Source organism: Callorhinus ursinus, unplaced genomic scaffold (genome assembly GCF_003265705.2).
Source record: "Callorhinus ursinus isolate GAN/ISIS: 27379988/994484 unplaced genomic scaffold, GSC_fseal_2.0 scaffold2, whole genome shotgun sequence".
NCBI classification, from domain to species: domain Eukaryota; kingdom Metazoa; phylum Chordata; class Mammalia; order Carnivora; family Otariidae; genus Callorhinus; species Callorhinus ursinus.
The window spans coordinates 61,208,397-61,233,129 of record NW_027397064.1 but is presented as its reverse complement, the minus strand read 5'-3'; the positions used below and the strand labels follow the sequence as shown (position 1 = coordinate 61,233,129).

Genomic DNA, 24,733 nt, shown 5'->3' with positions numbered 1-24,733 from the left:
GCAGCATTCTCTGATTCCCACCAGCAGTGTATGAGAGTTCCAGTTTCTCTGTGTTCTGGAAAACACTTGGTAGTGTTTTTTTGATTATAGCGATTCTACTGAGTATGAATTGGTATCTCATTGCGGTTTTAATTTTTATTTCCCTCATGAATAATGATAAGTATCTTTTCATATGATTCTCGGACATTCATATGTTTTCCTAAGTGAAATGGCTGTTCAGATCTTTTGCCATTTTTGAGTTTGTCTTCTTCTTGAGTTTTAAGAGTTCTTTATGTATTCTGGATATAAATTTGTTATCACATATATGACTTACAAATATTTTTCCCAGACTGTGGCTTATGTCTTTTCTTAGTGGTGTCATTTGAAGGGCAGTGCATCTTGAAATGTGAATTATGAATTCATGACATGAAAGTAGGTTCCAGTGTTTTTCCTCATTTTAATTATTTTACCAAAACTGAGGTCTGTAGGAGCTTGTGGAGCTCCTGCAATGAATCAGCGGTAGGGTTGGTGATAGTGTCACACGTTTGGGAGGTTTTCATATTTTAGATACCCACCCAATACTGGAGCTCTCACCAGCTCCAGTTTACCTGATTTCTGTGTCTGTTCACATCAGTTTCCATTTAGGGTGTGGCTGTCAAGGATGACTTTAGGACATCAGTAAAGGAGAAGTGATGTTGCATGACTGGTTTCAACCCGAGGTAGCCTAAGGGTTTTATCTCTTCAGGCCAAGGAACAGGGTGGCTTCTTTTCTGTTTCCCTCCTTTCCTCCCCCTACCTCCTCTCAGCACTCATTCCTTTAAAAAATCCTTTTTTCTCTCAATATTTCCCTCTACGATAATGTAAAAAGTATGGTTGGGATTTAGGGGGAAAAGTTGAACATAAGAACTAGCTACAAAAGTCTCAGGAAGCAGTTAAGTGGCACTCTTAGCCAGTAGACGGGGTGGTATTGGGTATTGGTTAAGGGCCTGCATTTGCCACTTACAAGATGTGAGCTCAGGCAAGTTGCTTGATCTTTTCATATTTCCTTCCACATCTCTCAAATGGAAGTAGTGATAGTACCTACTTGTTGTAAGGATTGGTGATTTAGAATGTGCAAAGTGCTTAGGAGTGCACCTGTTAGTAGTTCCTCAGTAAATATCAGCTGTCATTTTTATTACTGTTGCTATTGTTAGATGTTCGGCGGAGTACCGTTGTACAAAAAGCACAAGCTTCTGCGTCAGACATCCTGGGGGACGTCTTGAGTTCGGTTCCCAGCTCTTCTACTTACCAGCTGTGCCATGTCCCACAAGCCACGTTTGCTGTCTGTGCCACAGTCTCACTTGTTTAAGGGGCAAATACCAAGTGCCTGGAAAAGTTGCTGTGATGGAGAAAGTGGGATTACATACACTGCTATACTTCGTGGTGGCTGGAGAATAGTGGGTGGTCAGTAGATAGTTTTGGTTGTTATTTACTTGTTTTTGAAGTTAAGGAGGCAGCGATCAACAGAGCAAAAGAATCCTGTATTCTTCTGCAGAGGGAGAAAGCCCAGCATGAGCGGGAAAAAAAGAGGAAAGGTTTTGCAGAGAAGTGATAAGTGGGGCCTTACAGGGGAGGCTGGTCTTGGACAGATGATAAAGGGTAGTCAAGGCAGCAGGCCCAGATCTGATGTGTCAGGAGACATGGACATTGAATTAGTGGGGGACCGAGGCAGGAATTTGAAAGTGGGCTTTGATTACTGAAAGCCTCAAAGGCTAGACTCCATTCTTAACAGTGTCTTGAGAGGTGTTCTTTTAGGAACTTCAATCTGGCTATAAATGGGCAAAATCTTGGAGGCAGAGACCACCTCTAGGGACACTGTAGGCTTTAATTTTAAATTTACCCCTTTAGAAAGAAGTCCTTCTCTCCAGGCCTGGTTGGTTCTGAGAAAATCTGCATGCCATTCTTTCACCAAAGACATGCTTGCTTCCCCATCTATCTCTTTCTTGGCAGAGCTACCCCGGTTAGCCTGAGGTTCTACATGAAAGAGTGTTTATAACGCCAGGAAACAATGTTACTGCTCTAAAGCATGCAGTGGAGCAGAGAAAGAATGTATATTTATTACATTAGCCGTTTCATCCCAAATATGTACAATTGATTACAAGGAACCACTTGAGAATCAACTTGCCATATGAATGTATATCTCTGCCTTGAATTACACAGTATCGACATTCCAGGAAAACTATAAATATATTCTATTTTTGTAATTTGAATTGTTCTCTCATTAACATATGCCATCATTTATGAGATGCTTTGAATGACTGATTTGCTATAATAACTAGTGGTACATTTCTTACTGATCACCTCCCCCACTCCCCATGCCTTCCTTCTCTCTTTATATGTTTTCAAACTTAAAAAATGTTTATGATCAAAACTTAGTGTGATAAATATTTTTGTAATAATTATTCCTTGTTGTTTTCCAAAGTGTGAACATCAATATACCTTTACTAACCTTTTTTATTTGAAAAGGAAAAAGAAACAATAAGACTATAGTTCTTTCTGGTGTTTGGTTATGTCAAGAATACTTTAGCCCCAAGTCCTGTTCATTTCAAAAGTTTCCCACATGGGCCCTGCCACGCTGAGCTTCCATTCCTGTGAGCTCTGCCTCCACGATTCCACTAACATGGCACAAGGACCTCCAGACTCTGAATGGCAGCCCCCTTTCCCCTTGTTTTGGAGCCAGTGATGCCCTGTGCATTTCTCCCTCCTTCATGTTGCATTGGGTATACTACTGGACCCAATGGAAATTTCTCTTAAATTTATATTCTGAAGGTCCTCTGCTGCCTCTCTATCCCACGACTCTTGTCACCCCAGCTCACCCAGAGAAGGGACAAGGTGTGACGCCATCCCCGTTTTAACAAGAATTCCAGGTCTGACGTGGAAAGACTCCATTCTCCAGGCATGTTTCCTTAGTGACACATGGGCACAGTGACCTTGAGATAAAGGTTACTATCTGGATATTGTCACAAACTGAGTGTGTGGACAGAGAATGTGAATGACTCCTTGGAATAGGTAATGCTTCCTTAGATTTTCATCTGTAGCCCCATCAAGAAATAGCTGTGTAGATTGTCTTCCATGACTTTTTCATATTTATATACCTAGCATCTTATAATATGACTTGAATTTTTGTAACTCTTCAATATATTTTCCTTAATGAAAGGGTATCTGTTTGTTAGCATAATTGCAAGTAGAATTTATTTGCTTTGACTTCTCTCCATTTTTGCTGGGTGGACATTTTTCAAGAACCCAGCAAGAGTTCATTAGGTCATTAGAAAATGAGGATGAAATTTTACCCAGGGGAATTCCATGTGTCAGGAAAGCAGAGAATTCTATTATAGTGGATTCATACAGTTTAGGGAATAATAGTTAGGACTAAAATATCCCACCCATCTCTGCCACATATAAAAGTAAAACACTTAGATCAGAGGTTGTGAACTAGTGACCTCAAGTGGAATCCAGCTTGCAAGATGTATTTTGTTTAGTCTGCATGGTATTTTATTTTTAATTGAGTTAATTGCCAGTGTTTATTAAAAAAACAGATTTCATAAAAAGTATCTGAAATATCAGATGGCCAGCTTTCTCTGAAGAATGGGAAAAACCTGGCAATACTTGAGTTTGCATTTTTTCTTGACATTTGACTGGCTCTTATTTCAGTGGGGTATTGAAATTGCCATAGCCCTTGGCCCCATCTGTCCCATTGCCAAGAAACTGAGTACCGGCAGCCATTCATCTTCATACTCAGAGCTGAAGCCTGACCTTCTTTCTCCTTATTTGCTTGACCTGCCTGGTCCCCACAGGATTAAACTTGCAGATTCTTGTTTAGAGCCTTTGGGTTTAAAGGTCTCAGATGATGACCTTGAAGTTTGATATTTACTTTGTGGCTATAAAATGTGTGAGTGCAAAGGAGTTTAGGAGTCCGTGAATAAACATAAACTCATTTTGTTCATCTGTACATCTTCAGTGGTCGATTTCTCCACATATAATATCTTATTTATAACACCACATTGCCATGGAAATGCACTGCTGTACTTTTCACTTCCCAGCTCTACTAAATTTTACTCCTAACATTTTCAGAGCTGCTATATAATGTGCAGATTTAGTGTAGTAGCAATCTCAAGTGGTTTTGTAACATTAAATATTAAATAACTTTAAAACTGCAAACAAGGGAAAAATAAGAAGTCAGCCAAATTCTGACACATACATTTAATAAAGAAGCAACAAAGAGTCTCTCGTTTACATGACCTACTGCTCAACCACTGTAGTAGAATGAGGGCCTCCTCTACATCTGTATTTTCTTCAAATGTAATATGAAATGTCTCCTAGAGTCATACTGTGATTTAGTAGTATGCCTAGCCATGGGCACTGGCCCCTGCAGGTAATCATAACACTTCATTGAGAAATCATTTATTGGGTGCCTGTCATATGCCTGCTATCTACACCTAATAATGATGGTTCTGATGGTTGAATTATGGGACACGTGCTATGTGTTAAAAGGCTATTCTTTGTACTTTACAAGGATCACCTCATTTTGTCCCCACCCCACCCTATGAAGTAGGTGTTAGTGTCTTCATTTTATCGATGAGGTGACAGAGGCAAAGGGAGTGCCCAAGATCACACAGGTTGTGTGAAACTATGGATACAGAATCTCAGCCCCGGCCATGTGAACACAGCCTCCCTAGTACTAGTCCTGGGTAGATCTGAGACACAGACCTTTCTCTCAGAGCTGAAAATCCATCTGGTTGTTGGTCACTTAAAAGATAATTAGAATATATATACTCTTAATATTATAACAGTATATTATGGGGACAAACACTTCTGCCTTAGTAGGTGGAGACCAGAGAAAACTTGAGAAAGATCACAGTAAGTTGAGTTGGATGAAGAGGAAGAGCAGTCCCAGGAGAGGAGAAAGGTAGGAGACAAGTACTGAGGGATAAATGTGAATGGGCTATACATGAAATGAAAGGCAGCCCTGATACCTGGGAGATGTAATAGTTATAGGCAATACATGGAGACAACTATGTATTCATTATTTCCAAAATTAGGGTTAAGATTAAAACAAACAAACAAGAAGATAGAGTTCACGTACAATGGATCAGGAATGAAATTTGTTCAGGTCACCCTGAAGAGGTGATTCCGGGCTTGATTAGGGCAACATATGATTAGCCTCTCTCAGCTAAGGAAAGGGTAAGGGCACAGAGACATTATAATTTCCCCGTTGTAGAGGACATTCTGAGATCCAGGTTGGCTGAATGTAGTAAAGCACTGGGGAAAAAGAGTGTTGGTTTCTGGAAAGACTTGATTTTGGTGAAAGTGCTTGGGTCATTTTAAGATCATCAACTTTTCTTGTTCTGTTTCTGAGTTTTGTAACCGGTTTGCTGATTGTACTCTGGATTTCTGTATAGATTTGCCTGTAGGAAAAGAAGCTGTCATTCATAACAAAAGAAATATTCTGGACTGTATGACTATTGTCTTTCTCGTGGTTAAATTAATCAGTTGACACCTTGGCTTAAATGTCTGTCTGTGGAATTCAGTGAAGTCTAGCCCACCCTGAGCGAAAGAGAACTAGATGTGCTGGACTAGGGCACATACTTGTGGGGGGTGTGGGGTGGGGGTGGAGTGAAGGGAATAAATGCAAGGAACATTTCCAAGTTAGACCTTTGAGATTTGATGACTGATGGGGTATGGTGGTTGAAGGAGGAGGAGGCAGGAAGATAGGATGCTGAGAGGATAATAATGTCCTTGACAGAGATGGAAAGCAGAAACACATGAGATTTCTGGAAGAAAGATAACACATGTTTGATTTTGAAGTTTGAATCCATGGTGCCTGTATTGGTGGAGTGGTCTGCCTTTTGGCTGTCCAGGGTCATGAAGCTGGTTAGATGTAGCGACTGCACAGCGGACAGGGAATGGGTGCGTTCAGCTCCAGGGAGCGTCTGGAGTGAAAAGGAGGCTAAGGATGGAAGCCGGGGTGTCACTGATGTCAGAGAGGAGCACGGGCAGTCTGTGCAGGAGGCAGGGGCGGCAGCGAGGTGGGAGAGAAGGGTGAAAGAGCAGAGCAGCAGGGATTTAAGCAAAACAGAATGGCCAGTTTTGTCAAAGACTATAGGCTCAAAATAGAAGACTTAGACTCAAAGCTTCAGAAGTCAGAGAGACCTTAAAGGTCTCCTTGCTCCCCCAGAAGAGAGACTTGAGCTTGTCCAAAATCACCCTGAAGGGATCTGGGGGCGATCTCATGCTTATCCCATTGTCTCATGTTGTTTCTCGTTTCTAAGAATAGCTTTGCAGTTAGTGTGGAATTCTATTTAATCCTAGCTGGGAGGAGAGATTATGTTGCCACATGAAAGTGGACAGCTCACTCTCACCTCATCCCCGTCTCACAGGGAAAAGAGGGTCCTAGTTATTTAATACATGAGGTGCTGCCATGTGAAGGTAGCTGGTGTGTGGCCCACTCATTACTCTTTCAATCAGCATGCACCTCACATGGCGTCAGCCGGTCAGCCAAGAATTTCACTGTGTGTGTTAACTGGGTTCAGTTTTCTGAAATGGCTTATTCTGCTGTGCAGGAGGGCAGGTTGAGTGATTTTTGGGGGAGAAACCTCAGTGATGACAGATTGTTAATCTGATGATGTCTTTCTCTGTAAAAGAGGAAGGCGCAAGAACATCCTCCTTCCAAATAGAAGATAATAGGTCAGAAATCTACATATCTCTCTTTGTTTCTGATTGGAAGATCCTTGACATTCGTGGATTTAACTTGTATTCATACACACATATACACATACATAGACATGTATGTATATACACATATACATTTATTTATACACACATACACATACATAAACATCTATATCTATATGTACAAATACATATTCTTCACAGACAATTTAAAAGTCCAGGAGGAGAATGTGGCAGTGAACAGGCTGAGGGAGTTGGGGCATGAGAGGTAGGGTGGGCATGGGCAGGAAAAAAGATAAAAAAAAAAAAAGATGCAGGAGGTAAGATACGATTTTAAATATTTGCATGGGGAGACCGGTACGTCAGGGCAAATAAATTATGAATGAGCCCAGTCAGCAACAGGGTCCATTCCTGCCCAGGTCTCTCTGTTTCATCTTTTTTCCCCTTCCCATTGAATTCTAACAACTCTGATAAATAGGTATTTTAGTCACCATTTTCAGATGAGGAAACCAAAGACATTTTATACTGGAGTCACAGGATTTAGGGGAAAGCGAAGATCTCCAATGATATTCCTGAGACAGATCTGCCGCTCAGTCCCATATCCAGTTATGAGACGTGGATTAGAGCCTGTGGCACAAAACTCATACCAAACAGGGCAGTAGCAAAGGTCAGATTCATTTCTTAAACTCAAAATACATACCTTTTGAAAACTTAAGTACCATTAGTTCCTGTTTTCTTCTTTCCTGTGCAGTCACAGCATCAGTGCTAAACAAATGGCTCTTTGTCTTCAGTGTGCTTTCATATAAAGAAAAAATCACACAGAGACTATGAAAGCACTTGATGTTCAAGGAACACATAACATTAGTTTGACTCTAGATGATAATAAATATTTGGCTGTTTTGCCTCAACCACATGCTTAAGAAGTGTGACGTTTGCAAGGGCATGCTCCAAAGTCATATTGACTGAGTTTATTTTTGGCAACAGTGGAGCAGTCTTGGTTTATTCCTTTTTTTAATCTTTATCCTAGACAAGTATTCGTTGGAAAATGCTTATTTATCTTTTTTCGGATTTCCACAAATCATGGCCATTCAAATTTGAGAGCAAATGGACTTTGAGCTCACAATTATAAGTTGAGTCTATACTCAAGGGAATTCTGGGAGTAATGAGAAATCTTTTATAGGCAGAATGACCTAACAGAAGTGTTATTTGTAGACCCTGATTTTTGACACGTGTGTTTTGTGCAGATTGTGGGAGACTGGCACTGGTGTTGGGGAGAGACCGACGCCAGCAACGCTGAACTCTACCTTGCCAGGTGCTTGACGAGAGGTCAACCTGGAGAGAAAAGGATAGACCCCAATACAAAATTGAAGAAAGAGTCACTATAATGTAACCGCTAAGAGAGCTTATGAACAAAGCATAAGAAAAATATCAAATTCAAAGTAGTTAAATCCAAGAAACTGAACACAGTAGATTTAGAACTAAGTATAAAATGCAAATGATATTTCCAATGGCAGTTCGGCCCTAAAAGTAGAAATGTAATGACAGGAAAAGAGTACCATTAATTATGATGTTGAGGAAAGGCAGCTTGCTTGGGGCGATGGCATGAAGAACAAGTCCTTCATGGTTTCCAGGGGTGGGGGAGGGGAAAGGCAGTCATTTCGTGTTTTTACTGAGCCTAGTTCTTATTCACACTATCTTCTTTCTAATGAAATATTTTAAAATACAGACACTAATATAACAAGGACCCACTCAGCTCTCTCTAATACTGTTTTAAAGGATTAAAATATTACAGAAGCAGCTGAAGTTCCCTGGACACCCCTCTTTTTTCTCCACCCTCCAGAGAGCATCTCTATCCTGAATTTGGCGTTTTTATTTCCTTCTTTATTTTTATGGCATGCATACATGTGTATGTGTGCGTATGTATATGAATATATATATATGTTCATGAGATACATAGCATTACCTTCCAAATTACTAAGCTTTACATAACACTTATTTTATTTTTTTTCTTAAAGATTATTTATTTGAGAGAGGGAGAGAGCATGCACAAGCAGGAGGAGGGGCAGAGAAAGAGGGAGAGGCAGACTCCCTGCTGAGCAGGGAGCCCGACGCGGGGCTCGATCCTGGGACTCCCAGACCATGACCTGAGCCGAAGGCAGTCGCTTAACCGACTGGATTTAGTGAAGACTATTCTGCTCAAATTAAATTCACATTTGACCTGAGAATGAAAAGTGAATAGGTTTGACTTCCTTCCAGCCTCAGTGACTTTGCATTGATAAGTCTGTTGCTTCTCAAACAGAAACAGCTGAGCGTTCAGCAAATGAGGAAAACCATTTGGAGTCACAGAGTAAATTATTGATGGAAGTAGCAATAATTTCAGGAAATGTTTGCATTGAGGCTAAAACTCAAGTCTGTGTAATCAGTCCATGGGACAAGTAACATCTTTTCTCCTAAATAGCGTATTTCTTTGGACTCCTAAACTAGGAGTCCAAAGCTAGTCTGGGAATTTAGATTATATTTTAGAGTTTCCAAAAAATGGCAGTTTTCATCTCCCCTTTATTTTATTCTTTAAGATACATGTTTTCCAAACTAGAGTCAATTTACTTTTCTCCCTTGTTGATGAACATCTCTATTGTATGCAAGTAATAAAGTTAGTATCCCAGTAACAGCTTGAAAGGAGAATACTGACCAAAAGGTCATGTTACAGCTTAAAAAAAATATTCTCAGGTGGAACCTATCAGTTAGTTAACTAAGTCTTAGGTCTATCCCTAACCCACTTCCACATACTGTACCCTGAAGGTAAAGAAAAAGAAAACTAATCCTTGGATGGAGGCAGTTTGGCTAAAAGCCTGTGGAGCAAGAGAGAAATATGTGTCTGCATCATTAACATGAGTCAGTGATGTCTGATGGCTTTGTTAGACCTATAATTGCCAGTTAATCGAAAGGCCTTGCTTTGTTCTACAAACCAAAAATCCAGCCAAACAACCAGTCCCCCAAATAGAGTTCTGAAGTCTGTGGCTTTGTAAAAAAGTTAGGTGTTGGTTTAATTTGTGAAACTCCATATTTATACACTAATGAACATTATTTGGCCTCCTCAGGGCATAGGCAGTATGTCAGGTACCTGCTGAGTATTCTCTGAAACTTAAGGTGTGGTCATCCATTTCCAGTCTTGACGTTAAGGCCACAGAGCCACAAGATATAGATAAAGGAGACCTAGTGTGAAAAACAAGGACACCTGTGTTCTTTCACCAAGTTACCTGAGAATGTAGGGGAGTGGCACAGTTCTCTGGACCCAGTGTTCTCATCTATAGAACAAGGGTGTGGATGGACTCTGTAGTTGTTAAGAGCAACCCCAGTTTCAAGGAAATAAAAAATGGGGGATGGATACCTCTGATTTGTATGCACAGATATATTCCAATGTTTGGCAAGACCAAACACTTGCCTTTGGTGAGCTGTTTTCTCACTTAGGGTAAGCAGCACATGTTCACAACACCAGTTATGACTAGGATTCTGGCTAAGTCATTGCACTTGGAGCACGTGCTCTACATTATGCAGAGGAAGGAAGAGACAACGGAGCAAGTCTTATTTGCCCTCTTGCCTTAGCAGAGGAGCTGCAATGGAGGTGGGCAGCTGTCAGAGTAATTCCACTGATTTTGTGTTCATGTGATGAGAGAGAGCAAGCTGTGGAGGAAAGTTACTCACAATAAAAAAAAAAAATGTTTCGGGGTGCCTGGGTGGCTCAGTTGGTTAAGCGGCTGCCTTCGGCTCAGGTCATGATCCTGGAGTCCTGGGATCGAGCCCCGCATCGGGCTCCCTGCTCGGCGGGGAGTCTGCTTCTCCCTCTGACCCTCTTCCCTCTCGTGCTCTCTATCTCTCATTCTCTCTCTCTCTCTCAAATAAATGGATGGAATCTTTAAAAAAAAAAAATGTTTCATTTTAATTTTTGTATTAAAATAAAGAGGCAATATTCGGTAGTGAGAAGCATGGTCTCTGGAATGAGCCTTCCTGGATTCAGATACCAAATTCACCACTTGCTACCTGTGTTTTTAGGCAAATTACCTAAGTCCCCTGTCCTTATCTGCAAGATGGAGGTGACAGTGGCATCTGCCTCATATGGTTCTCATAAAGTGTAAATGAGATACCACATACAAAACTCTTAATGATGATACCACGCCTAAAGTAAGTGCTCAAGAAATGCTGGCTATTGTTGTTTTCTAAAAATAAATAGGTGATCCTCAAAGAAAACCTAGCACGTAGAAATACTGTTCACCTTGTAAGGAAGACTTGTTGATAAGCTTGAAACCACAATTACTTCATTTCAAAACTTTGTAGAAGTGAATATGTCAGATATAATACAGAAACCCCTTTGAAGGTTTTTAGAAGTCCATTTGTACTTGACTGAAGAAGTGATAAAGTACGAATGTGTTTAGGTTGTAGCTTTGTTCATACCTGAGCAAAGTCATCAGCTCTGAGTTTCTAGTAGAGAAACAGGAATTTAATCTACTTTCTGCTTTGAGGTAAAAGGGTGGGCTTATGTATTTTAAAGTATCAATATAATAAAGTCTATACTAATTTATTTCAAAATATATTCTGCTCATCTATCATAATTTTACTTGTAATAATTTGCAAGATATGGTGGCATGATTTATATTAAATCTTAAATTTTATGGAAGGAAAGATATAAGCCCTACTTCACTTCTCTTCATGTATTTGAGAGGAAATGAGTTAATCCTTGTTTGTGTTTAGATGATGGAACCGTTAAAATGAGAAATGTCTCAAAAGTAATGAATTCCATTTCATAATTAAAGGAATATATGCTAAGTTCTTGTGCTCTGTACATTAGTTTTATACTCAGTAACAATATTTTTTATTATGTATGCTACTCCAGAGTTGACTCTCTTTGATTCCAAATTACTACTATGTTGGTCATTTAAAAAATTACATTAGCAGGAGCGCCTGGGTGACTCAGCAGGTTAAGCATCTGCCTTCAGCTCAGGTCATGATCTCAGAGTCCCGGGATCGAGCCCCGCCTCGGGCTCCCTGCTCAGGAGGGAGCCTGCTTCTCCCTCTCCCTGCTGCTCCCCCTGCTTGTGCTCTCTCTCTCTGTCAAATAAATAAATAAAATCTTTTTTAAAAATGCATTAGCAGCATTTGACATGTCTTCCCCCTTTCTTATTTATATTTTTGCACAGTTCCTAGAAATAGTTGATAACGTTATTAGATTATAGACTCTTTTGGTTAAAATTAACTTTAAATAAAGGGAGTACCTATACCCTTAATAAAAATTCAGACGTCAATTTAGGAGCTGTTCTTTGCAAAACACTATGTTTGCTATCAGAAATACAAAGACAAATAAGACTCTGTTTTGCCTACTTGGAACTCACAAGCAAGTCAGAGGTTTGTGGCTGCAGTCAAAGATAAGGTAGAGGGGTAAAGAACACACCATCAGAGAGAGACTTAAGTGCTTTCACTGTTGCACCATTCAGAAAAGGTGGATTCAGAGACTAACTAGCGTTTGACATTAATCCTGAAGGAGGAATAGTATTTCAGCTGGTAGAGAGGATGATTGGCTAAGATGGAGAATGGCCCCCTGGTAATTACTGTTGACTTTAGCTGACAAGCTCTGTATTATTTTAGCTGCCCTGGTATTGAATAAAAGCACCAGTGCAGTCCTTCCCTGTGTCCAGTTTTGCAGGCAGCCAATTTCTATTCATCAGGACAGAGACTATTCTCATTATGTGGTGTCCATTAATGTCCCTTTGGTTTAAAACACTATTTTAGCTGAGTACGTTGTCTTCAGTTTTCAAGAGTGTACAGTTGAGGAAGAGGTAGCATACCCTTATGGTGAAGAGCTGGGATACTGGAACCAGCCTGCCCCCTAGTTCCCAGCCTTGGCTCTCTCCCTTACTAGCTATGTTACCTTCAGCAATTTAGTAAACCACTCTGTACTTGTTTCCTCAGCTACAAAAAGGGAGAAGGGGGCATGGTGATAAGAGTATCTATTTTGTAGTTTAGAATAGTTTCTCTAAATGACTTCCTGTTTGTAAAGTGCTTAGAACAGCTCCCAGAATAGAGGAAGTACTCCATAATTGTTGAAAGCAAAATGGAGCACTGGGTGTTATATGCAAACAGTGAATCATGGAACACTACATCAAAAACTAAAACTAATGATGTGATGTATGGTGATTAACATAACATAATAAAATAAAAAAAAAGAAAAGAAAAGAAAGGAAAATGGCCCCATCTGCCTGCCTTGCTCTGTCTGGGACGGTGTGCTGAATTGAGGTCCTGGTCTGCTCTGGATGTTCTCCCTGTCCATCCTCCTGTAGCTGAGGATCCTGGTGCCCCATTTGTGACACCTGGCAGGAAGACACAGGATGTCAACGCTCTGATTCCCTACTTTTATGGCACATTTTATTAGTCTTGATTTTAACAAAGAACCCTTTCAGCCTTGTTGTATAAGAACAATAAACCAGATTCAGTGGGTGGTAGTTTTTACTAGCTTTCCATTCTAATTTTCAGGTTTGATGGATATAAAAGTTTCCATGTCCAAACAAATGTAGTGGAACACGTTGACTTCTCAAGGCAAAAAAAAAGTGCACTGTAATTCTGTGGAATTTGAGAGGGGGCCTTAGAGTCTGTGCTGCTGGTGTCCTGGTTTTGCCACTTAGCAACAGTGTAGTAACCCCACCTTGGGTGAGCTAATCCCTAGGCTTCTCTTTCCAAGTAGATACACTTGCAGAGTCTCAGGAGTCTTCCTGGCATTCTGTGGTGCTTCTGAGCATCCTCCACTGACAGCTGAGGATCCAGTTTTTTGCTTCTGCTAACCAGCCTGACACTTACTTTCTGTTTTCTAGCCTCTAAAATGGGGGTGGGGAGGAGGGCGTTCCTCACTCTCTTCTGTGGCCTTGGGAACTGATGCTTCACAAAATTCCTCTTCTGCCTGTTTAGTGCTACATTCATGCAAGGCACAGAGGTCATTTATTTTTACCATCTTTAACCAGGCTTTAGGTTTTTAAGAAAACCTTCTGTGTGCTAAGCAAAATAAGTCAATCAGAGAAAGACATGTATCATATGACCTCACTGATATGAGGAATTCTTAATCTCAGGAAACAAACTGAGGCTTGCTGGAGTGGTGGGGGGGTGGGAGGGATGGGGTGGCTGGTGATAGACACTGGGGAGGGTATGTGCTATGGTGAGCGCTGTGAATTGTGCAAGACTGATGAATCACAGAGCTGTACCTCTGAAACAAATAATGCAATATATGTCAAAAAAAAAAAAAAGAAGAAGATAGCAGGAAGGGAAAGATGAAGGGGGCGAAATCGGAGGGGGAGACGAACCATGAGAGACTATGGACTCTAAGAAACAAACTGAGGGTTCTAGAGGGGAGGGGGTGGGGGGATGGGTCAGCCTGGTGATGGGTATTAAAGAGGGTACGTTCTGCGTGGAGCACTGGGTGTTATGCACAAACAATGAATCATGGAACACTACATCCAAAACTAATGATGTGATGTATGGTGATTAACAACATAATAAAATAAAATAAAAAAAAAACCCTTCTGTAACTATATTTCTATTATTACCGTAACAACAGTGTCTTTTGAAATTCTCTGTACGAATAAGTTTAATGCTTCACTTCTCCATCCCCTCCTTTCATTAGTATAATCTAAGGATTTATCCCCTGGTTATTGTTAAATATTTTATATTAATTACATTGTCCCTGAAGGGCAATAGCATTTAATTTGGCCATGAAATTTAGGGCAGTTATTTTTGTTACTAACCCTAGTTCTTTTATTCCAAAATTAGGCTTTTTGAATTCTTAATTTTTATTTGTATTTTGATGGGTTGGAATTAAGCTAAGGAATATTTTAGTACAGGTTAATAAGCACTGTATTTTCGGAGCTTTGGACTATGAGAGACTGCTTTTCCTATCCCTTCACAAGTAAAAGGCAGTTTGGCTGGCAGTGGCTAGCTCTGATTGAGTCTTCTCTTTCTGTTGTAGTTTAGTAATCCAGAGGAGATATTTAAGACCAATTGGACATTTGTTTCTTTGATGGTGGCTTACTTTCATTTGATTTTTGTGTTGACTTGTTTTTGCTTTTATGCCTGGTACTGAAGATTTTTTTTTTTTATTTTAACCCAAGGATTCAAAACTTTTGTCAGAATGTGGCTTTGAATTGCTATTATTTGAATACAATTTAGTCCTCTTTTATTCTGTTCAGATTTTCTTTTTTTACTGTCTTTGATTATTCTATTTCAGTTCTGCAATCGTGTTTTCTCAGAAACAACTATAATTAGACTTGATTTTTCTGGTCCTTCAGATCTAGCCTTCTTTCATCTATTGGTTCTTTTCTCTGGTCATATGGGGGTGTTTGTCTTCTACATCAATAATTTAACTTTATGTAGTACACATCTCCATTTTTCTCTCTCCCCCTGTGTGGGTAATATTCTGTCACTTCATTTTTAGAATCTTTGTACTGCTTCTTTATTTCACTTAGATTCTTTTTTTATCATACCCAGTAGTCCTTTATTGATTATGGCTTTCTACTTTGGTCTTTAAGGGATACGTCTTTTTGTATCGTACTAACAATGCCAAATACTTTTCTAAAAATTACATGTGGTTCCTCTAGGGAGTTGTTTTTAGGAGACAGGTCTTTGACTCTTTAGCATGCTCTTTTCTTTCCATATTTATGCACTACTTCTTGGTAGACCTATGTTGACATTTAGCTCTAATTTTCGTTTCTGAATTTGGCAATATCCGTTTAGACCTGCTCACAGAGAGGGTGCATGGATTGCCCTGGGTCCCACCCTCTCTCTGTCGTCCTCTTGTTTCCTTAGTAAAAGTCCTCTTTTAGATCTCAGACCTTGTAGCAGTTGACGTTTGCAGGCCCTGGCCTATTTTCAGTGGTCTAGAAGAGTTTCATATAAAGCAGCAATTGCCAATGCCTTGTTCTTCATACTCTCTATGTGGATTATTTAATGACTCCAACACCCAGAAGATATATCACCATAAATCATCTTGTCTCTAAATCTGCCTTTCTGCAACTGAAACTCCAGGGTGCTACATATTTCCCTTTCTTCCCACTTACCTTTGAAAAGTAGCAGTCACTAAATGATAGGGTGGGGGGACTCTCCTTCTGCCCCAAAAAGCCTCATTCTTGATAGAGAACAGGTTTCTGACCATACAGATTGTTGCATTTGTATCCGAGATAGTAGAAAGCAGAGAAAGGGAGATATGCTAAGATTTTCCTACTTCCTTTAGGACTCATAGCTTGCTTTTCTCTGCCTTGAATTACATTTTAAAAATCTAATTTTATTGTTTGTTTTCTGCCATGAAATTCTCTGATTCTTGCAGTAGGTTGAAGGTTTTATATATATATTGCAGTTGCACGCACCTTTATTTACCTCTTGTTTTATAGGTATTTTAGTGGGAAGTTGGTGGAGGCTATCCATCAGAAGACTGTAGCTAGACATCATTTAAAACTGTAACTTATATGAAACTACACAAAAAAAGTTATGCATGTGGCAGAATGCTTGAAAATTTTGCTTCCTGCCGATATTTTGTGGAAATAAGCTCTGTCTTGTAATTATTCATCACAAATTGTTATTCAAATGATGGAGGCATTGGTGTCCTGTATTAGAACCTAGGTTTTAGGAAAACTGGGTCAATTTAGTGAGGGAATAAAAGGTAGGTGCATTAAGTGATTATAGGAATTCCAATGACTTCCATAAAGTTTTTATTATACATAAAATTGCCTGATCACTGACTACTAACAGAGGAGTTTTAGAGCTGAAACAGCTGTAAATCATTTAATCTGGGAGTTGCAAATTCACTTGCCTTCAGAGGCCAGAAAAGTGACCTGCATATGCGTGAAGTAGGTTGGTTTCATACATTGGGAAGTGGAGATTACTTGTGCCACCAAATCCTTGGGTTGTAATATCAAAAGAGTGTACTGTAAACCTGCTCTCCCATTATAGAGATGAAAACTGAGGTCAAAGAATAATAGATTTGCCCAAAGTTAGGAGATTCTCTGTGTTTGAATCAGAACCAGCTATGTAGTTGCAGTGCCCAGTGCAAAATAAAATGTGGGGTCTCCTGTTCAACAATTACGAAGAATTTCAAGATAGTGCCAGCAAAATATTAAAACCAAGCATGGGACCCTGTGGTCGTCACCTCTGGTTCCTGGTCTTCAGTTCTGATCTAGAATTTGTACATCCAGAAGGAAACATACAGACAACTCTTATCCACAACCACCAAAAATCAGTAACGGAGAAGTAGTTAAAATTAAGTCCTTGACTTTGATGCTGCAGTAAGTGAACCAACTTCACTTACAAGAGGGCTTTTCTATATCATTTGCAAGTTTTCGTTGAACTATTATACTGCTTCCATCCATTTTTATCGTTTCTTCCTGAATTCAGTTTTATGAATTATTAGTTGAAGATTTTCAACCCTGAAGTTCAAAGCTCTTCTCTAAATGTTAGTTCTGGTTTGAATTCCAGGATGTTTGAAAGGTCAGTCAGCCCAGGAATGAAACTCTGAGGGACATTTGTGTCTGCTCTTGGGCCTTACTCAGCTCTCAGAGGCCCCCCATCATTATTCTTTTCCTCTTACCTTCAGAAACTGTCATTTTTTTTCCAGAATATTTTGTCTAAAATTTGAATCATCTCCTAAAATCACCTCTCCCTCCCTTCCCTCCCCGCCTTTTTTTTACCTTATTTGAAAATTTTACATGGCTTGCAAACACATAAAGCAATTTGCCTCCTGACAGATTGAAGTTGACTAGCCCCTTTCTCCCTTGTGTTCATTTATAACTTGTAACCCATAGAACTACTAACAGCATAACCTCAGAAATGCTAATTATGAAACTTTAAAGGCATAGCTATTCACACCCAGAAAATATAAGAAGTAAAATTGGGAATTGAGTACTAGGGTAAACCATATATACATATAATATGTAATTTATATAATTTATATAAAGTCTTTATACAAAGTCTTATGTACAGATTTTTAAAGTTTCAGGTACTTCACCACTAAATATTTCACAGGACATTCTCCTACATAGACTGTAATACAGTTCCCCCACTCAATAAATTTAACATTTAAATAACACTGATGTCTAATTTAAGATTCATATTTAATGTGTTCCATTGTCCCAGTAATTTTTGATACTGTAAAAAAAAAAACCTAATCTATTATCTGTTTATTATCTATGAAAGCCATTTGACAAAATCTTTAATTTTGATTTCAAAGGCATGAATTTTCTTCCTAAGTTGAGGTCTTGAAGGTCTTATTTTGAAGTTTTTGGCTATTCCCAAATTGCAAAGATCTCGTCCAGCAATTTCCTCTGTTAGCTTTACAGTTTCACCTTTCAAATTTAGGTCCTACATCTAAGTGCGGTTCATCTTTGTATAGGGTAAAAAGTAGGGCTTCAACTTTTTTTTTCCTCCTGCAAACATCACCACTGTCCATATAAAGTCTTATATTTTAAGACTTAAACATTGAATCATTTAAAATTGAAAGAGAACCAAAAATGTTTTTCCTCACTGAAAAAATGAAAGTCCAACTAACAGCTAGATGTATGGTTTGGGGTGGTATAAGGTTGTCGTTAACAGTCGTATATCAGGTGGATAACTTAGATTCCAAGTGAGTTCCTTTAGCAACATCCACAAAGATGTCGATAAGTATTTGTTAAAAGATGAAGGAAAAAATCTTACCTGATTTAAAAATACTAAGGCTTTTATTTTTTAAACAAGTATGAACTTCAGTTAACTTATTTATTAATATCTGAATTAGACAAGGAATTCAAAACAATCTGTGTACCTTTGTATTGTTGAACTGTATTCCTTCATGAGCGATTAATAAGAGGAAATGCACATGTTGGAGAGAGAAGATGAACAGATGGGCAAATACAGTAACTGGAAGAAAATTTGTTATGAATTATTAATATTTAAGATTTTGCAGGAAACCATGCACATGTGTTTAGCTAACACTGAAATTGCCCATTAAACTTAATCCCTGGTTGGAGTGGTGGGGCCCGGGGTGGGGGCGGGATTGCAAATTTAATGGACTTTTTTTCACTCACATGTTTCAGAATACTATACTGTGAAATACATAAACTGAATGTCATAGAATGTTTTTTTAAACTTCTACAGGTGGAGATTTTCATTTTCCCTTTATGTATTTACCTATGGAGTCCGGTTCCTAAAAAAGGTAGGATCTGCGAAGTTACTTTATATAATTCTTATGTAACTGTAGGCCTGTATCTTATTTTTTATGTGCGACAGAGTAGTATTTTAAATCATTGTAACAGACTTCCGAAGAATATTTGTGCAATTTTCTTTGACTTACAAAAATATTTGTAGTTTATCCTTTATAGTAAATATCTTTTAGGTATATACCAAAAATACCTTTGAAAATGATTTGTTTTGCCAGTGAAAGATGTTACATGTCCCCTGACCACTGTAGTTGTTACTTACTACTTATGGCCATTAGGAGCCGTTTAAAATCCTTCTGATGCTTTGAAAGAAGTGAAGAGTTTCCACGTCATACAATTGAAAAAAATCAGTTGTTGCAATGTGTGTTATCACTATAATCTTTACCAACAAAAATTATGTTTTAGTGTCTTGCAAAGCTATTAACACGGCAACACCAGCTGCTGCTGGAAAATGGAGTTCCTTTCCTAGATTGTGTTTCCCCTGCTGCTCTTTTGCTATTCCTGCATAAACTGAGGCACCTTTATCTGTGAAAGTAATTCTTCAAGGCTGCCATGACCTTCTTCCTGGTTATTTCAATGCTGAATGCTACTACTAACGGGTTAGGCTGCTTAAGTTCAAGTCTTAGGAAGACTGAGCTTCTCTTAGTCATGCACGTACTAATAATACTGATTTGGCAGGAGGTTGGAAATGATTTTTTAAAAAGTTTATAGTATTAAGCTTTAAAGTGAAATCTATGTTATCTTTGTTAAGTAGAAAATGTTTTCCAAAGTAAGGCATTGTGCCAAGTGTCATGTCTTACTGGTAAATTTTCATGTAAATATTGATGTGAAAATTTGCAAATGCATTTTCAAAAGTCTAAGTTATAAGATGCTATCTGCCTGTGGCAAATTCTATTATAAATAGTGGTTGTTTCCCAATGTCATATTTGCCTAGAGGGATTATGCTTTTTACTTGTTGTCTTTTCCTTTAGTAACCACGCTTATTTTTCACTTAATTAAGGCTACCTGGCCCAGAGACCCCCTGAATAGATTTAAAAGAATGAACCTCATTCTTAAGGCTCAAACAAATTCTCAACTGGGGTACATAAATGTGGTAGAAACTGCCTTTTTTGGAACCCTACTGTTCTAGTTTTCAAATTTACTTACTTGGAAAGAATGACTTACAACGTGCTTACAACGTCATTACCTTGGAATAGGAAATAGCTTTGGATGGAATTTCAGCTGACAAGGGAAAGTTGTGTTTCATGGGAATGGCCAGTTGCTACCTGAGGTCAAAGTTTGGAATTCATGTTGGGTTCTGTGGGTGAAGGGCTTTGACGGTTAAGAGAGATGGTGAGAGCCAGGAGCACTTTTTTTTTTTTGCCCTTCTGTGGGATATGGTCTCTTTTAGCCCTTCTACATCAAGCCTGGCCATCTGTCATCAGAGCAGGAAACACTTTGACACTTGGCTCTGCTTCTCTCTGTCCAACAGACTGAAGGGAACAAGAACAGCTTTTATCCTCCAGTCCTCAATGGCTCTGTAGAAGGCAGTAAGAGGGCCCGTCAGTGGAATGTTTGCTTGGAAGTTGCTTTTCCTTAAATTATCCTGGTTGCCTTTCCTTTCTTTTCTTTTCTTGTTTTTTTTTTTACTTTATTTTTAGAGAGAGATTGAGAACAGGGAGAGGGGCAAAGAGAGAATCTCAAGCAGACTCCGAGCAGAGTGCGGAGCCAGACGTGGGGCTCAGTCTCATGACCCTGAGATCATGACCTGAGCCAAAACCAAGAGTCAGAGGCTTAACCGACTGAGCCACCCAGGCTCCTCTATCCTGGTTCCCTTTCATACTGCATCTAGTTACAACAAATGCTTTTAAAATGAGAAGAGAGTGTCGCCTGGGTGGCTCAGATGGTTAAGCGTCTGCCTTCGGCTCAGGTCATGATCCCAGAGTCCTGGGATCAAGCCCCTCTTCTGGCTCCTGGCTCAGCGGGGAGCCTGCTTCTCCCTCTCCCTCTGCCTCTCCCCTGCTCATGTTCTCTCTCTGTATCTCTTTGTCTCAAATGAATAAATAAAATCCTAATAAAATAAAATAAAATAAAAATGAGAAGAGAACTAGATCTTTTTCTTCTTGTCAGATCGTTCACATTTGGGGTTTCTTCCTCTAATACTAAGAAGCTCTCAGTTTTGGTTGAGTCTGTAGTTTGATGTTAGTCATCATGTGTGATAGAAAAGTGCACACAGAATCCGTGGGACTAAAGCAGCTGTGGAGGACTTCATAAGCCATCTTGTCTAACCCTTTATTTCACAGCTGGAGAAGCAGAAATCCTGAGAGGGTAGGTAGCATTTCAGGGGTCACACAGTTAGTTTATTAAAAAGCTGAATCTGAAATGAAACATGCACGGCTGTCTCTTAATCCAATACTTTCTCCACTCCACCAGCCTGCCCTAACTTCAGCATGATTTCCAAATGACTTCCTTCTTTGGTTAAGTTAGCTAACTTGACCTCATGTAGTCATTGTTACCATTTATAGAACCTTAAATACTTACTTTAATGGATATTTAAAATATATTTTCTATTAACTTGCTTGGAATGGACAGACTGTTTGCCCATCTAACCCAAGAGGAAAAAATGTATATTGTCAACATCAGAAATAATCAAAACAAGGTAATTCAAATTTTCACAACACTCTGAAGTGTTTTTAATAAAATAACAAGGCAGTGAACCGATTTTAAGAGGTGAGAGGCCACAGCTGCTTCTTACTCCCAGCATTAAAAATGTTTATTTTTACGTGGGCTATTAGAAAAATACCTGAGCAGCTTGCACTGTACAGTTTTTTTCTGTCTTTAGGTCAAATGAACCTGATGCATATCATCTCCTAGGGTGGATTAAGTCACTTTAGAACCCTTTCTACCCTGAAATTCTGTTAAAGATTCAGTTAAAGAGATATTTACCAAATGCAGAGCACCATGCACCCACAACAGTAGATAGAGAATCTTAAAAAATAAAAACAAATTGATTCATAAGTAATTTTAGGAAACCATAGAATTTTAGATGTAGAAGTTGTCACATGTATCATCTGAACACCTCCTTTTACACATGAGGCTAGGAGATAATCAGTCTCTAGTATGAGAATAGCTTTGGTTTTCTCTGCCATGTTGAAATACATTCAGGCTGAACACTGAAGTTTTATTAAATGCTGTTAACTTTTCCAATTTGAATTGGTTTAATCCTATAGGGAGAGTATACATATTTCTCTGGGTTTACCACATATAGTAGAGTTTCATTGTGTAAATGTGACTGATTCAAGTGCCCTCAGTTTTAAAATATTCTTTGTATTTAGAATACATATAAACTAGATTTAGGTCAATAAATATCTGTGCTTAGTCTGGGTCCCATGAGAGGGAGATACCAAGAACAGATTAAATGTGTAAGAATTGATTTGGGGAAATACCTGTTATGAGCAAAAATGGGGAGGGTGTTGGGGGAGGCTGGAAGAGCCTTCAGACCCCAGTGTAAGACTGACCCCCCAGTGTGGGAGAGAGCGAAGGAAAAAAGGTTCGGTGAATCTCTAAGACTGCCCTGCCTTTCTAAAGAAAGTTCAGTTGGAGAGTGCCAGAGCCACAGTCTCCATCAGAGGAGACCTATGTTTCTTAGAAATGGCCTCACTCTAGTATTCCTGTTGTGCTCAGCAATTGGTTGCAAGCAGCCTGTGGCCTTCATGCAAATGCAGTCCAAGATCTAAGAGGCACAATCTCAGGATTGCCATGTGTGCTTTATTTTTACAAATATTCTAGCTATTCTGAGCAATGTCAAAGGATACATCATGGAATAAGACTCTGTGTGACATAGAAATTACGTATTTACATGCAAGATACTTAGAAGCACAGAGTACTATTTATCATACTTTTTTTTCATTTTACTTAACATGTGTTGACTTAATCTCCATTATGTCATAGTTCTTTTAGTTGATATGTAAATGCATCTTTGGAGGCTGACTTCTTACATGAGTTTGGTAACCATACAATCTATCTTAGGGTCCTAGGCAGTTACCTCTCCCTTGTATTCAAAATGACCCAGTTTGGGTGATAAACTATATAGTCACATATGAATAGCTCTATAATAAAAAATGAAATAATTGGCCCTGTATTTTCAAAATTTCTAGACACCCTGTAAAGTATGTATGTGTTCATATATATGAAATCAACAAAATGTTTTCTGTAATTTCATGATGACAAATAAAAGAATGAGCCTCATATTTTATAGTGCTGTGATAATGCTCAGGTATGCACATGTTATATGTTGTTTTCTACTTTCTCAGCCTAGAACCCCCTTTATAGATAGCACTAACTTTGGTCATGAAGCAAACTCTAAAAGACATTGACTTTACAGGGGCGTTAGTGAGCTATTAGGTAAAGTTATTGCTAGGTTAGTAGGAAATATTTAAATAGTTGAAAGATAAGCCTATCTCAGTAGTCTTTTCCCATAATTGCCAGACACAAGCAACTCTGCCCATAAATATGACTGGCAGTGACAAGTGCTTTTTAAAAGAAAACCCAGAATTTGTTTAGGCGCTCTGAATTCGTATCACACAATGTACTCATACAAATTAACACATCTTCCTAAGTCCTAAAAGAAACCACATTCAAGCCTTAAAAAATAGAGTACCTCTCATTTACTGTTACCTTTTTTTCTCCTTTGTAGATGGAAGTTTGTATTGGGTGGAGTTCTTTGAATGTTTTTCTTTGAGTTTCTTTATTTGTTTAAAATAAACAGGAAGGCAATGTAGATATGCATGCAACTGAGACTTAGGTAAATATTTTTTTCTTATAATCTACATGTTAGGCTAATGTATATCCAAATTTTTGATCCTATGGTACATTTTATATCAATCCATTTTGTACACATGCATGTATATAATGAAATACAAGTTACTAAAATATTACCTATACCTAACTTCTGTGTCAGTCAGGGTCCCATTATGAGACAGAAATCACAGGAGTTATTTTTAAGAGTGACTATAATATAAAGAAACATTAACTGGGGGAACCACTAAGACTGTGTTGCCCCAAGTAATTGATCTGCTGACTCTTTCCTGCCAGTCTGCAATGAGATAAGGAGCTTGACCTGAATGCAGATCAACTAACTGCTTCTTTTTTGAGAAAGGCTAACTGTGAAGAAAAGGTCAGCTGAACTAAACAGTGTGCTTAGTGATGTAGTTAATTTACATTCTGGTGAAACAGTAACAAACATTTCAAGGACTGGCACTCTGTACATTCTGGGATGAGCAGTGCCCTGGAGGTATCATGGAGATAGTAATGGCAGGAAGAAGATACCTCTCTGAGGACCCGGGGCTCATGGGAAGTGGGTGGAGTTATGAGAACCTAGAAGCTAGAAGGAGGAGCCGTGGAGCTAGACATCAAAGAGGGAATGTTGACCAGCTGGAGTCTGCAGGACCACAATGAGGCTGGCTGTGGGAATAAGGAAAAACTGCAAACTGCAAGCTGCCGTTGCCACTGGAATTTCACTGCTGGGGTGAAGATGCATTGCTGGGGGCGTGGGGGGAGAGGGCAGTGGAGAAGGGGGAAGAGGGCAGTGGAGAAGTGGTGGCCAGAACAGGAAGCAGAAGAGAAAGGAGCACATCCCATCTTCCTCTTGCAGTCTTCCAGCCTCCCTCTAGAGCTTCTTAGAGGCTCAACACCATAAGGCACCAGTTCCTAAGAGCCAGCTGAATTGAAGTTTGCAGAGGGCCAGCTCTGAGGGGGAGAAGCAATATCTTAAGAAGTAGCCCAGCCTTCCTGTAGTGCTGCATTCTCTTATGTACTCTGACAACTCATTGTAATTAATTACATTTAAAAAA

The 24,733-nt window shown here is 39.1% G+C and overlaps 1 protein-coding gene across 2 annotated transcripts in view; it reads left to right on the top strand.

Annotated features, from left to right (window-relative positions):
* CERS6 (ceramide synthase 6) overlaps positions 1 to 24,733 on the top strand; it is a 317,200-nt gene that overhangs the window by 155,322 nt on the left and 137,145 nt on the right. For both annotated transcript variants that reach the window (XM_025853613.2, XM_073882913.1), the window contains exon 4: positions 18,841 to 18,898. In XM_025853613.2, the coding sequence (XP_025709398.1) occupies positions 18,841 to 18,898 (58 nt within the window). The remainder of the gene's footprint in view (positions 1 to 18,840; positions 18,899 to 24,733) is intronic.